At 45.3% G+C, this 15,701-nt stretch overlaps 1 protein-coding gene across 1 annotated transcript in view; it reads right to left on the bottom strand.

Annotated features, from left to right (window-relative positions):
* LOC132901259 (tripartite motif-containing protein 16-like) overlaps positions 1-15,701 on the bottom strand; it is a 103,177-nt gene that overhangs the window by 62,482 nt on the left and 24,994 nt on the right. The window contains exon 2 of the mRNA XM_060943579.1: positions 11,613-11,708. Coding sequence (XP_060799562.1) covers positions 11,613-11,708 — 96 coding nt within the window. The remainder of the gene's footprint in view (positions 1-11,612; positions 11,709-15,701) is intronic.

Below are 15,701 nucleotides of genomic sequence, written 5' to 3'. Positions count from 1 at the left end.
AGCAAAATGACTGGCCATACTTTGCCATTATAGCAGATAGATACCAGCTGTTAGCAGCTAGCACTGCAGATCCCAATAAGGCTCAAGCTAGCCTACAACCATGTTGATTGAACTACAAATGAAATGAGTGAATTCACGAATGATCAAACTGATAGAATGGATGAAAGTTAACGGAGCACAACAAGTAATATTTACATTTATTTACAGAGTAATGTACAGTGACATCAATGAGAAGAAACGTTTATATGAAAAGAAATTCGGACAGCACTTTGGCACACGACTACACTTTCGACATCCGCTAGGGACTGACTGATCATGCTTCCGTGTTCCTCGCCGAAGTACAGCGACCGCCCCCTTCTCATGTCTTTCAAACACCACCTCCAATAATCCTTTATCAGCCCGGCTTCTTGGCCCTCCCATGTCTCGTTTACCTCCAGAGATACCCGGCTTCCCTGGAAGTGACGATTTTGTCGATTTTAACCAATAACAACTAGCTGAAATTGACTGTTCAGAGCCGTCTCGTAGACTGCAACGGATACCCGGCTGCCAGCCATAGAGCCCATTGAAATAAGAAAGGTTACAACCTGGCAGCAAAAATGATTCTCGTAGCGAACTGCAAGTTCGTCAGACATCACTCAAATAAGTTACAGGATGACACAGGGATAGTTATGAACGTAAATACAATCTTGGCCATATATTATGTTATGCAAGTTATAGTTTTAATGAGAATTCAATGTCATAGACGCCGCAGTTTGGGGAGAGAATTTTAGGGGAAGTTCGGCCTCCCTTGTTATCTCTGAGAAATCGCCCCTGCTCACAACTCTCTCTCTCTCTTAACTGTCACCGCCACAGCCCACCGGCTCACACACCTCTCGAAAGGCATCTCCCTCTCACTTTTAAACATGGCCCCTCAATGAGGTGAGTGGGAACAGCTGCGTATAAGAGGAAGGGGCGTCCACCTGAGAGAGAAAGAGAGAGAGAAAAAAAAACACGCACCCACACATAACCACACACACGACCCCTGGCACCAGGGTCGTAACACCCCCACCCATAAAAAACAAACCCCCAGTTTGTTTAGGAAAGTGGTAGGGAATACCGGTTTACAATTTTCAATTTGTTACCTCACCCACGGGAGAGAGCGTCAGCTACCACATTATCAACCCCTTTTTTGTGTTTGATCTCAATGTTGTACCCCTGCACCAACAAAGACCACCGCATCAGCCGTTGGTTATGGTTGTACATCTGGGCCAGAAACACAAGGGGATTATGGTCAGTGTACACGGTCACTGGGAGTGTACTTGAGCCTACATAGACCTCCAAGTGCTGTAAGGCGAGTAACATGGCTAGGGTTTCCTTCTCAATGGTGGAGTAGTTCAGCTGATAGGGTTTGAATTTTGCAGAGAAGAAACACACTGGGTGAGGAACCCCGCTACCATCACTCTGGAGCAATACCGCGCCAGCCCCGGACGCACTAGCATCGACTTCTAGCTGGAAGGGAAGAGAGAAGTTAGGTGCAACAAGTACAGGGGCACTACACAAGAGAGATTTAGCTGCTTCGAAAGCATGCTGACACTCAGTGGTCCACACAAAAGGGACGTTCGGGCTACACAGAGTAGTAAGAGGGGCGACTACAACAGAGAAATTTTTACAAAAGCACTGGTAATAGCCTGTCATGCCCAAAAAAATGGCGCAGCTCATGCCTAGTGGTGGGAACTGGGTAGGCTACCACAGCCGTGATTTTAGCCTCCACCGGTCGGACCTGCCCCTGCCCCACCTGTTTACCCAGATAGGTGACGGTAGCCTTGCAAAATTCACACTTGGCAAGATTAAGAGTTAGATTCGCATCCGCCAGCCGATGAAATACTGTCCTCAAGGTGGACAGGTGGCTCGACCACTTACTACAGTACACCACCACATCATCGAGATACACATTACACTGTGGAACATCACCCAATACTTGGTGCATTAAGCACTGGAAAGTAGCGGGCGCATTCTTTAATCCAAATGCCATGACTGTGTACTGCATGAAGTGGTCGGGGGTCACAAAAGCCGAGATGTCAGATGCTCGGGGTGTTAACGGGACCTGCCAGTACCCTTTTAAGAGATCTAATTTTGTGATGTAAGTGGCCGGACCAATACTGTGCACGCAGTCATCAATACAGGGCAAAAGGAAACTATTGGACACCGTGACCGCATTTACCCTCCTAAAATCAGTACAAAAACAGGGCATTCCATCAGCTTTGGGCAGTAACAAACACGGGGAACTCCAGGGGCTGTGACTAGGCTTAGCTAAACCATTTTCCACCAGGTACTCCACCTCAGCCTTCATTAGCTGACGCTTATCTACTGAGCATCGATAGGCATGTTGCTTAATAGGAGCAGCATCCCCCACGTCAATATAATGCTGCAATACCTTGGTACGAGACGGCACATCCCCAAGCAAGGTGGGAAAGGACTGAAACAAGCTCAGAATTTCATATCACTGTTCAGCCGGGAGTTAAGAAAGACGGGAGTCAGCATCTGACAGAAAGTCAGAATTCGTTAATTTACCACTCTGTTGGCCACCAGAGGGCACATTGAGTCTGTCATCCGCTAGTACCTCAGCACACACCAGGGAAGCCGGCTGCCCAGCGCTGCCCCACACCTGAGACGGGTCTCTGGGAAAATAAGGTTTTAACATGTTTACATGACACAGTCGTGTTTTACGTCTACGTTCAGGGGTGCGGATGATAATCCGTGTCCGATGCCCTTTTGTCTATCACATATGGACCCAGAAACCAGGCCGTGAGAGCAGAACCAGGCACTGGTAGCAACACAAGCACTTGATCACCAGGGTGGAATTGGCGCACCACCGCCTTACGGTCATACCGCTTCTTCATATCCTCCTGGGAAGCGGAAAGGGCCTCCCTCGCCAGCGAAGTGGCGCTATGAAATCGGGCTCTACACTGTGACACAAAATCTAAAACATTGGTTTTAGGAGGGGAACTGGTCTTGCAACACTTTTAAGGGGCCACGTATATTGTGGCCAAACACCAGCTCCGACGGACTAAACCCAAGTGATTCCTGCTTAGCATCATGGATAGCAAAGAGCATAAATGGCAGCCCCTCATCCCAATCTTTCCTGGACTCGTAGCAATATTTCTGCAACATTGATTTTAAAGTTTGGTGCCATCGCTCCAACGCACCCTGTGACTCTGGGTGGTAAGCGCTACCTACGGAATGGGAAATCCCCAAGGACTGCAGGGCCTGTCGGAATGCTTTTGACATAAAATTCGTGCCCTGATCTGTCTGCACGATACGTGGAAGGCCAAAAGTGGTGAAGAACTTTAGGAGGGCTTTACTCACCACCGATGCAGTAATTTTCCTAAGAGGAATAGCTTCAGGAAAACGAGTCGCAACACATCACCGTCAATAGGAACTGGTTACCGGATTTAGTTTTTGGTAGGGGACCCACACAGTCTACGATAACATGCTCGAACGGTGCGCCAACAGTGGGAATGGGACACAGCGGGGCTGGAGGAACCTTTTGATTTGGTTTACCAGTTATCTGGCATGTGTGACACGTTCGGCAAAAACGGGCTATGTCCGCTTTCATTCCGGGCCAAAAGAAATGTTTTAGGACCCGATCATACGTTTTAGTCACCCCCAGGTAACCAGACCATAGATGTTCATGGGCCAATGACAACACATGCTGCCTACAACCCTCTGGAATCACTATCTGATGGACCGACCCCCAGTCCTCATCCACCCCTCCCAGTCGAGGAACCCACCTCCGCACCAACAAGCCATCATCCAGTAAGTACAATGATTTTCTTTTATTTCCATGACTACCATCACCAACAGCAGCAAAACACTTTTTCAGAGAGGGGTCATCCTTCTGAGCTTTTATAAGGGCGTCCCGATTTAGTGGCAGGGTGACATCAGGAGTGGTAACCGTCTCCACTACCTCTGGCAACTCAACAGAAGGGGGCAGCTTGTCCTCAAACAGGGTGGTACCGAACAGAGAGTCAGACAGATTCACTTCTTTACCTTGCTTACGGGCCTGAGCCCTGGTCAAAACACTGATGCCAAACACATCTGGGTGTTTTTCAGCTAAGACATCAGGCTCATGAACAGAGATAGGGACACTCACGACTTCTGGAGGAGGGTAAACTTTCCCACCCACCAAGTCATTTCCCATAATGAATTCAACACCTTCTATAGGGAAAGAGGCACGAGCAGCCACCGAAAAGAAACCAGTCACTAACTGTGATTGCACATAGACGCGGTGGAGGGGCGCAGGCACAAAACTCATCCCAATCCCCCTAACCACAGCACTCACATCACAGGCAGACTCTTTATTCAAAGGTAAAACACTAGATAGTATAAACGACTGGGAACCACCAGTGTCACGGAGAATGGTAACCGGGCGCTGATCCTCCACTCTACCCGTTAGTGACACAAACCCATGAGAAATGAACGGTTTAAAACATTCATCTGACTCAGGTATGGCAGGACACTGACTGATCGGTGACGAGGCCATCATTTTAATCAGACCCACTCCTTTTGGTGGTTTCGGCGCAGCCCCCTGCTGCCTCCGCTTCAGCGCCTCACAGTCAGCGACCAGGTGGCCCAGCTTGAGGCAATAAAAGCAGGGCTTTCCCCCTCTTGGGCCCTGAGCAGGTGGACTGGGACGGGGAGCTGGACCCACCGGCGAGTCAACAGCCTTGCGGGAAAAGGTGTGGGTGGAAAAGGGGTCATGCCGGTCGAAGTTGGTTTTGTGCGTCAGCGAAAACTCATCTGCTAGCACCGCAGCCTGCTGCAGTGTTGACACCTTTCGCTCATTTAAGTACGTAACAATACAGTCAGAAACACAGTTCTTGAACTCTTCCACCAGCACCAGTTCCCGCAAGGAGGCTACATCCCCAACCTTACATGCGGCACACCACCTGTCAAACAACACGCCCTTTTCCCGGGCGAAGTCGGCATAAGTTTGGCTATGGTTTTTCCTGAGCCCCCTGAAGCGTTGGCGGTACGCCTCTGGCACCAGCTCATATGTGGCTCCTGTGGCCAGCTTAATGCTACAGCGATTCGCTCGAATGCACTAAAATAGGTCTCAACCTCAGCCTCGCGGAACACCGGGACCAAGAGAATGTTTTTACTCACATCGAAGCCCCCTCCAGTCAGAGACAGCGGCGACTTAGTCACCACCCCCGACCCTGTCTGCAGTTCCAACTGCCTCATTTTAATCGCCGTATCTGCCTCCAGTTTCCTCAATTCCAACTCCCTCCAAAGTTGGAATTCCCTCTAACGCTCCTCCTTCTCCAGCTGGAGGCAAGTGAGGCGAATCTTTAGCCGAGCGTCAATCTTCGAACCAGGGGAGGACTCGACTGAAAAGGGGTCAAATTGCAGCAGAGTGACCGGTTTCTTTTCCTCCAGCACACTGGAGCGAGGGGTCAACCCAGCCGGCTGGGCCTCAGCCGGCTCCTCCAAAGGAGAAGAGGGGTGGCTCACCGCAACATTCGTCTCCCCGATACCACTTGGGAAATCCCCGGGCGCCAGGCTAAGCACCCCCTTAGCCACTAGAGCCTCCGCAACCGCAGCCTTCAGGTCACACTTATGGAGAGAAAATGGGACAGAGACACCATAGTGCCTGGCAATTTCGAATAAGTCCCATTTCCTACACTCCTCCAACTGACCCCACGTAAGACCGGCCGCAAACGCTGCTACATCAAATGTTGCCATGGCTAACAGTAGCGCTACAGTCACAAAACGAGAACACAACTAACCCACTACACAACACAGACCCACCGGCTAACAGTTCACCCCCTCGGTTCCTACCTAACCAAAACTTCACCTACCTCAATCTTCTCGGAGCGTGCCGGGCTCGAGGCGACTTTAAAGGCTATCCCTTGGTGGCCGGAGCCCCGAACGCCTACCCCCGCCAGGGAAATATATCCCCACCCAGGATTACTCCAAAAACAAAAAAGGCAAAATAATAAACGACTGCCTGATGGAAAGACTGAAATCAGCCTAGCTGGACACTCACCTATCTCAACCAGGGAGACTGTCAAAAACCACACACACGCCGGTGATCCACAACCAAAACCCTCTCCTTCGATGGAGATCTCCTGGACAAGCCCCCACTTGCGAGAGGTCCTGGGTTCAACTCCCGGACAAGCCCCCACTTGTTACGTTCCCCGCGGCAAATAGGGGATGGGGGGAGCAACAGAGATAAACCAAAAAGACCCAGGAGGAAAAAGAGGACAAGGAGGCGGACTCAGGGCCAAAAATGGAAACTGTTTTTATTCGCAAAATAGAAAGAAAAACAACTAAAGTCACTGGTCTCCAAACAAAGGAAAAACAAACACAAGAGCCAGGTTTTCTCACCAAAACCACCATAAACAAACCACAACCAAACAGATCCGGGATTACGCACGCTCCTTTCCCCTTAAAGGAGCAGCGCACTCTCGCTAGATGCAGCTCACAACTCTCTCTCTCTTAACTGTCACCACCACAGCCCACCGGCTCACACACCTCTCAAAAGGCGTCTCCCTCTCACTTTTAAACATGGCTCCTCAATGAGGTGAGTGGGAACAGCTGCGTATAAGAGGAAGCGGCGTCCACCTGAGAGAGAGAGAGAAAAAAAAAAAAACACGCACCCACACATAACCACACACACGACCCCTGGCACCAGGGTCGTAACAGCCAAATATTTATTTTTCCCTAGCAACCATACACGATTGGCTATTTCACTGCACTTCTGGGGCGCTTTGATGAGCACCCAAGAAGAGAAATGATACGAGTCTGTCGGTGGAAATTCACTGTTGAATGAGAGTCAGTTGGTGGAAATGTTGTTTAAACAATTCAGATTGCATGTAGGCACACACTGTTAAGTAGATATATATATATATATATATATATATGGATGAAAATCTGCTAATGGGTAATAATATGTAACAAATCATGTCAAAATTCATATTCTTTTATTGAAAAATTAAACTACATCATATTAAACTTTTATTATTTTATTAAACATATTAACAATTGAAAAGATAGTAATCACACTGGATTTTCAAAAAAATCATCTGCGAAGTTATCAAATCTACGCTTATGCATGTTATTTTTTGACGGAAAAAAATGAAGTATTTTTAGTTTTTTTCTCCTTATTTTACAAAACTCCATGCATATAAGAATGAAATAATCAGGTTTTTACAATACTTAATGGAAAATATCAAAGATCTTTCCAGAAAATGAGAATATAATTATTCAAGAAACAGGTGAAAAGATTCACGACCAAGAGCCAAGGTGATAACTTTTCTGTTATCACTTATGAACCGACATAACAAGAATTCATTGTGAAGAAATCCTCATAACATAACAGTAGTAACTTACTATTAACATTAAGGATTGGAAACAGGACTCTGTGGAACAATACAATATTAAACACATGTGGGTTAGTATACTTATGCATGTTACTTTTGACGGACATAAATTATGAATTCAAAGATGAATTCATTGAAATGTACTCTAATTGCACTATAAGATCTGACTAGGGAAAGGGGAATATGAATATTTAAGTAACAGGAGAAATCTAAGACTAAAATTATATAGTAAAATTCATATTCAATTTTTGTTTACATCCATTATGAAGTATTTCAGCCAGTTCCCCGATCGCTACGGTTCATTTTTAGTGAGTGAAGAACAAATCTATACTTACGTGCGTTATGTATTATGCACGTTAGCTTTCCTGACAGACTGCAAACACACGCTGCTCAGGCGGCCATTTTCTCCATCTTCTCGGAAAGCGATGATGTCATCAAAACTTGTGGTAGTGTGGATTTCCTGGAGGTTTGTGTATCATGCGGTGCTATGCCGGTCGGAGATATACAATACAGTCTTGTGTACGTTATTTTCTGACAGACAGCGATCCTTTGATTTTACCATCGATGTATTTTGAAAACAGGCAGATTCCAAGGCGAGAATTAATTATAAATCAATTGGTGCTTTTATATTAAAGTGATTGATTACATATATTGTTCTATATTAATGTTTTTAGTTGGAATATTCTTATTCACAAGTTGATGTTGACTTCTGACGGACACAGTAGCGTGCATAAGGGTCTTTTTTTTTAATTATTTTTTCGTTGTTTAGAAAATGTGCAGGCCCATTGTATGTGGTTTTTTAAACACTTCAGTAAACCTGTTTTATGGAGTGTAGTTGATTTAATTCCGACAATAAGTTGTATAGCAATCAAACCTTGTCGAAGTTGGTTAGTCAGAACTGTTACGGTCGGGTGTCTAAAATTCGCCAACTTCAAAAAATTAATTCATGATTTTATTGGGAAAATATAGCTTGTGATATCTGAAGTTGTCAACATTATTTCTTAGAGCAATATTATTTTATTTAAACAAAAAAATATCCAATTTATGTTTAAAATAGTGGATGGAGATGATTTTTTATACGTGTCTCACCATTATTACCCATTAGCAAATGTTGACTCATATATATATATATATATATATATATATATATATATATATATATATACACACACACACACACACACAGTGGGTACGGAAAGTATTCAGACCCCTTTAAATTTTTCACTCTGTTTCATTGCAGCCATTTGCTAAAATCAAAAAAGTTCTTTTTATTTCTCATTAATGTACACTCAGCATCCCATCTTGACAGAAAAAAAACAGAAATGTAGAAATTTTTGCAAATTTATTAAAAAAGAAAAACTGAAATATCACATGGTCATAAGTATTCAGACCCTTTGCTCAGTATTGAGTAGAAGCACCCTTTTGAGCTAGTACAGCAATGAGTCTTCTTGGGAATGATGCAACAAGTTTTTCACACCTGGATTTGGGGATCCTCTGTCATTCTTCCTTGCAGATCCTCTTCAGTTCCGTCAGGTTGGATGGTGACCGTTGGTGGACAGCCATTTTCAGGTCTCTCCAGAGATGCTCAATTGGGTTTAGGTCAGGGCTCTGGCTGGGCCAGTCAAGAATGGTCACAGAGTTGTTCCAAAGCCACTCCTTTGTTATTTTAGCTGTGTGCTTAGGGTCATTGTCTTGTGGGAAGGTGAACCTTCGGCCCAGTCTGAGGTCCTGCACACTCTGGAAGAGGTTTTCTTCCAGGATATCTTTGTACTTGGCCGCATTTATCTTTCCTTCAATTGCAACCAGTCATCCTGTCCCTGCAGCTGAAAAACACCCCCATAGCATGATGCTGCCACCACCATGTTTCACTGTTGGGATTGTATTGGGCAGGTGATGAGCAGTGCCTGGTTTTCTCCACACATACCACTTAGAATTAACGCCAAAAAGTTCAATCTTCGTCTCATCAGACCAGAGAATCTTATTTCTCATAGTCTGGGAGTCCTTCATGTGTTTTTTTGGCAAACTCTATGCAGGCTTTCACATGTCTTGCACTGAGGAGACGCTTCCGTCGGGCCACTCTGCCATAAAGCCCCAAATGGTGGAGGGCTGCAGTGATAGTTGACTTTGTGGAACTTTCTCCCATCTCCCTACTGCATCTCTGGAGCTCAGCCACAGTGATCTTTGGGTTCTTCTTTACCTCTCTCACCAAGGCTCTTCTCCCACGATTGCTCAGTTTGGCTGGACGGCCAGGTCTAGGAAGAGTTCTGGTCATCCCGAACTTCTTCCATTTAAGGATTAGGGAGGCCACTGTGCTCTTAGGAACCTTGAGTGCTGCAGAAATTATTTTGTAACCTTGGCCAGATCTGTGCCTTGCCACAATTCTGTCTCTGAGCTCCTTGGGCAGTTCCTTCGACCTTATGATTCTCATTTGCTCTGACATGCACTGTGAGCTGTAAGGTCTTATATAGACAGGTGTGTGCCTTTCCTAATCAAGTCCAATCAGTTTAATTAAACACAGCTGGACTCCAATGAAGGAGTAGAACCATCTCAAGGAGGATCAGAAGAAATGGACAGCATGTGAGTTAAATATGAGTGTCACAGCAAAGGGTCTGAATACTTATGACCATGTGATATTTAAGTTTATTAATCTTTTTTAATAAATTTGCAAAAATTTCTACATTTCTGTTTTTTTCTGTCAAGATAGGGTGCTGAGTGTACATTAAAGGTCCCATGGCATGAAATTTTCACTTTCTGAGGTTTTTTAACGTTAAAATGAGTTCCTCTGACCTTCTTAAGTCACCCCAGTGGCTAGAAATTTCATAATGTGTAAACCAAACTATGCGCAACATTTGAGAATGGCGCGTCAAAACGGCGCGTTGATAAGCTCTTCCCTTTACTACGTCAGCAAGGGAGATGATCCCCATGCCCCCCCTCTGGATTCCCACCCACTGTATGGATTGCCCCGCCCAGTTGTAGTGAGGAGACCATAGAGGACACAACAACATGGCATCACCTAAGCGAGCGAAACATGGAAATTGCGCTGTACATGGATGTGACAACACAGAAAAGAGTGTTTTTACTGCTGACGGGAGAGCCCCTGAAGACGCAGTGGCTTAATTTTATTTACTTCAATAATACGCCGTCGAGTCTACCTAAGACGGTGCATGTTTGTCTGAAGCATTTTCCTGAGGAATGTTTCCACAACTTGGGACAGTACAGGGCAGGTTTTGCACATCAACTGTCACTGAAGCCTGGGTCCGTACCAAGCATCCCTGCCGCATCAGCAACAAACACTGAACAAGTAAGTGTATAACTGGTCGTTTTGCCGTGTTTTAAAATCGGTGCATTAGCCTAGCAATGGCTACATTAGCTGTGCAGCTAACCGCTTCCTGCAGTTAGCCAGGTAATCTGCGCTACAAAACTAAAGAGCATGCAGCATGCTCTGTTAAACTGAGTTTAGTCTGGAAATTGACTGTAACTTATGAGCTAATGTTTGACTATTGCTCCGCAATGCATGTCTTCTGTTGGATAAGCGATATGTTGCTGTAGTTACTGCTTCTATCCTCTTTGGTTATGGAGTGCGTGTTCAAGCCTTGGGTATTATACGTTCGTAAACTACCACTCCGAACACTCTCAATCTCTGTTCTCTGTCTCACGTTGAGTTTATGAAAGGAGTCCGAGGGAGAACGGGGTTTTGTCTTAGCAGCGTGGCTACAGGCGCTGATAGCAGCGAGTATGTGTGTGCGCAGCTTGGTCAAGCCCCTCCCCCTCCCCCCATGGCCCACCCTCTACCCTTCCCCGCCTCCTGCTTCTCATTAGCAAAACGACGCAATGGGAAAAGCGCTGAAATGGGGCTTTCTCCCAGGAGGCTATATTTACGTGCCGAGGGTTCATTTCGAGAAAGGCTGCGGATATAACATCCGGAAGCCTCCACGAGCCCGTTTAAAGCATCAACAAACCACCATGCCATGGGACCTTTAATGAGAAATAAAATGAACTTTTTTGATTTTAGCAAATGGCTGCAATGAAACAAAGAGTGAAAAATTTAAAGGGGTCTGAATACTTTCCATACCCACTGTATACTGTATATATTTTCCCCCCTCCACATCTGAGAGGGCGGCACCCGAATGCCCCCTATGGGCCAGCCGCCACTGGTCTCAAGGCATTTATAAACAAAAAATGAGGCCATGGTTCTGCGTATCTCCTTCAAGCAGGTTAATTGAAACACAGCTACTCTTCACTCCTCACCTTAATAGTGTCCACAGTCTGTTTCAGCTCCTGCACCTCCTTCTGCTTCTCCTGGATCCTCTGCTGGGATTTCATCTGCTCCTCCTTTAACTCATTCTGAGAACAAATAAAATACATTTAAATACATTTCATCATCTTCTACACAATTATAGCAAAAAAGAAAAAAAACTAAACTAAAAAAAGTCAATAAAAACATTTCAATGAAAACTAGAAATATCGCCTCTAGAACTAACTAAAATTAAAAGACACCCATGTAGGTACCGCCTGTCTCGTCTTTCAGAACTACAACTCCCATCACCAGCTTCCGCGTTGACTATGTCATGCCTAGGCGGGATCACCTACGTCACATCCTCTAGGAAACCATAAGTAACTGAAAACGCTTCCGCTCTTCCTCTTTTCTGTCTGGACCAGCCGTCTGCAAACACAAAAGGGATCCGCTCCGCCGAGCAAACCCAGATAGAGACGTCTTTCTGGCACGAATCAGAATTTAGCGCTTTTCTTTTACTTACCTTGGGCCCCGGTAAACTCTAGAATCGCGCGATTTTGACTCAGACTGAGATATAACCGGTTTCATTTGTTCCTTATAAGTACGTATGACTGCAGCTAAAGCAGTTAATTTGAAATTAGAAGCAACCGGCTTTCCTTCTAATTAAAGCGCTGTGCACATTATTGGATCAGAGACTTTCTTTCCACGAACTACAAAGCGTCGGATCAAGGATTCTCTGCCTTCTACAGAAGTCTTCACGAGCTCCTGTAAAATTCAGCATCTTCGTAGCTCCTCTGTATTCCTACACAGAAGCAAAGTACTGGAGCAGATTTGGCATTTGGGGCATAAAGACTAGTCTTAGGAATTAGTTTTTGAAGTAGTGTGAATTTAAACTCAGGAACGGTTTAATTGTGTACACTGTAAACACTTAGGGTGTTGAATTGATGATTGTTCTATTTTGTTTGATCTCTCAGTTGTGTTTAATAGATAGGCTTTGCATGCTTCTCCTATTCCTGTCTAACACTTTAATTTCATTATTACACATATTTTGACCTCATCAAGATTTCAGTGGATTTAGTAATGTTATAAGCTAGTGAAATTAGCCTACGGCTAATTTTTTTTGTCTCATTAGCATCCAGGGCTAGTTGTATTGTCTCAAGGGAACATGTGGTGGCCCCTCCTCCACACTCACACACACACACCTCTTTTGTGCTTAACCCCACGAGGTAGGATCCTTAGGCCTTAGTTAGCCACACACGGCTAATTCTTTTGTCTTAATTAGCAACCAAAGCTAACTCTCCTGTTTTACTTAGAAACATGTGGTCACAAGGCCTCACACACACAAACACATCTTAGCTAGCATTCCTTTGTCTTAGCTAGCAACACAAAGCTAATCTGTTGTCCTCACCACAACACACTCACACACACACACACGCACATATACCTCATTGTTTGCTGAAGATTTCAACTGCTATTATTCATTTTTATCTTTGTTATAATAAATTCAATTATTCTATCAACCTGTGTGCTTATTTGTTGTGCCTAATATTCTTTGAAGTCGCCCAATCTCAAAAGAATTCCAAGGTGCATGTGAGTTATGCAATACGGTAAGTGATCATAATAATTTGGAATATACCATAATTTAGCTGTTTGGTAATTTATTATTAAGCACCAAAATTAATGGTATTAATTAATGAGACTGATTTGATGAGAGTATTAATGACTGATTTAATTAGATTGATCACTTAAAACTAATTGCACCTACATAAATTGGTGCCCCGTGTGAGGAGATTGGTTTATTGACTTCTTGAATATTGTTGCAACAACAGATAAACTATCAGTTTGATTTAGCAGTTGTCAAGGTATATCCCCAGGTGTGTTAAACGGTTAACAGTAGCGTGATAACCATATCACAAATACTAATTACCTATTCATAACTTAGGATAAGAGAGCATTTTCAAACAAAACAAACTTCATCAACTGATTAATTACATAGTTAATATTAATTAATAAGAATTAATTAATAAATTGACTCACTGATTAATTAGTTACGTGATATCCAACCTAAGTAAAATGGCATCCCCTCGTGTCTCAGAAGCTGAAGACAACGTTCAAGACGTGTCTCTCTTTGACGTCATCGCAGACCTCATTCACTGCTCTGCCTCCGAAAAAGCAAACATTAGGAGCATGAGCCAGGGTGAATGCCAGATTAACATAGATAGCTCCATAAAACATATGAGAGATCCAAAGAAAACAACTATTAGTGTCCAAGAGGCAAGAGGTAAGCTATTCCTGTTGCACTTCCAGGATACTGATCAAGAGATCAGACGCCTCCACGGAGAGGTTAAAAGGCTGACCACCAGCAACGCTGAGCTGGCAGCCGATGTCAATGATTTATACAGGGAGTGTGAGCTTTTGAAAAACTCCCTTGATGATTGCGCCGAAAGGCTAGATAAAGCCGAAAAGGCTGCTAAAAGGGCTGCCAAGGAGCAGACCCCCCAAGAAGGGTGCGAGGGGCGTGAAAGACCCCCAGCAACATGCCAAAGCTCAGAGCGGGAAGAGGCGTCCGAACCAGACACCGTGGATTACCTGGTCAAGAACCAGACATCCCGCCAAACTCCATCAACTTGCTACACGACTCCTTCATTGTTTAGCCAGGGTGGAGCCATACTGTGCCCAGAACCATAGCACACCCAGGTCGGTGCACTACAGTATCCCTGATCCGTCTTTGGATGAATCAGAATACGACTCTCCTGCGGAACGGGAACAATTCCAGAGTAGCTCAGATAGTGAGTACTCAGGAGAACGAAGGAGGCCGCACAAGGACGTGCACCAAGCCCTCCGCATACGGCAAATTGACCTACTTGCCAAAGATATTGAGCGATTCAACCTTGACAATAAAAGAACCAACGTAAATGATTATTTACGAGAAATAGACCGATGTCTGATGGACCTGCCGAAGGCCACAACGCGGGAGAAACTTAAACTGATCTGGAAGACCTCCAGTAGCAGCGTTCGTGCCTTTCTAGAGATGCTACCCCCAAACGTTTGTGATAGTTATTCAAAACTTCGTAATTACATGAGGGAAGAATATGTGCCATACACGGATGAAACCTCCGCGACATTGTGTGCCATACAAATCAGACAAAAACAGTCTGAGGCACCTCGTGAGTATTATAGACAGCTACATACTGCCTATTTCCAGGGTAGTAACGCACCAGGCCTGGAAGAAGATAGAGGCTTCAAATCCCTCTTCTTACACAACCTCCATCCATGTGTGCAGACTCAAGTCACACTGATGTGTCGACAAGGTTGCTACTCCATGAAGGAAATTAGGCAACTAGCCCAAATGACCTGGGAGACCATCGTCAAACCCACAGACAGAAACAATGATGACCCCAGAGTCCTTAGTCTCCAGGGTGCAGATGGGCCCCTGCTAACCCTAGGAGGTGAAGCTCCAAAAGGGGGACCCACCCGGAGAAATCCCGGTCCGAACCGCCCCTTGCCGGGCCATCACCAGGGTAAGCAGAAGAATCGGCAAGGTAAGGCCAGGAGGGACCGAGGGCAAGGCCATAGTGACCATGGCAACCGCCCCTCATATGAAAAGGCTCATAAGGAACAAGGCGGTTGGCAGCAAGATCACCATCCCCGCTCTGGTCAGAAATGGCAGGAGCGCTCCGATCGTAACTCCAAACGTAGGGGTAGAAGTGACCGACACAGCGACTCAGACCAACCTGAATGAGTTCCGCTCAGAGCTGGAGTTGGCTGAGGTTAAAGGACTGTTACAGAAGAGGTCAAACCTCTCAACAGATAATACAAAAGAGCCCAAGAAGGGTGACGAAGACCACCCGCTGGCATGACTAGGCCAGGAACCGTGGGTATATCTCGTGAAATGGGGAGGAGATCTCTGTGACACCGCAGGCAATGGTCAGGATGTAGAGCCCCCCCAGTGGTGAAGGCAAACCCACAAAACGCACCTCTTATGCAGTTCTTAGGCGATCTAGTTAGAAGGGGCAATGCTAAAAGCATTTACACCACCGTGGTGGTCGAGGGTATGATCACCTTCCACGCCCTCTTGGATACTGGATCGGAGATCACGCTCA

This window comes from Neoarius graeffei, chromosome 17 (genome assembly GCF_027579695.1).
Source record: "Neoarius graeffei isolate fNeoGra1 chromosome 17, fNeoGra1.pri, whole genome shotgun sequence".
NCBI lineage: Eukaryota > Metazoa > Chordata > Actinopteri > Siluriformes > Ariidae > Neoarius > Neoarius graeffei.
The sequence above is the reverse complement of the archived record's forward strand: the minus strand, read 5'-3'. Positions and strand labels throughout refer to the sequence as shown.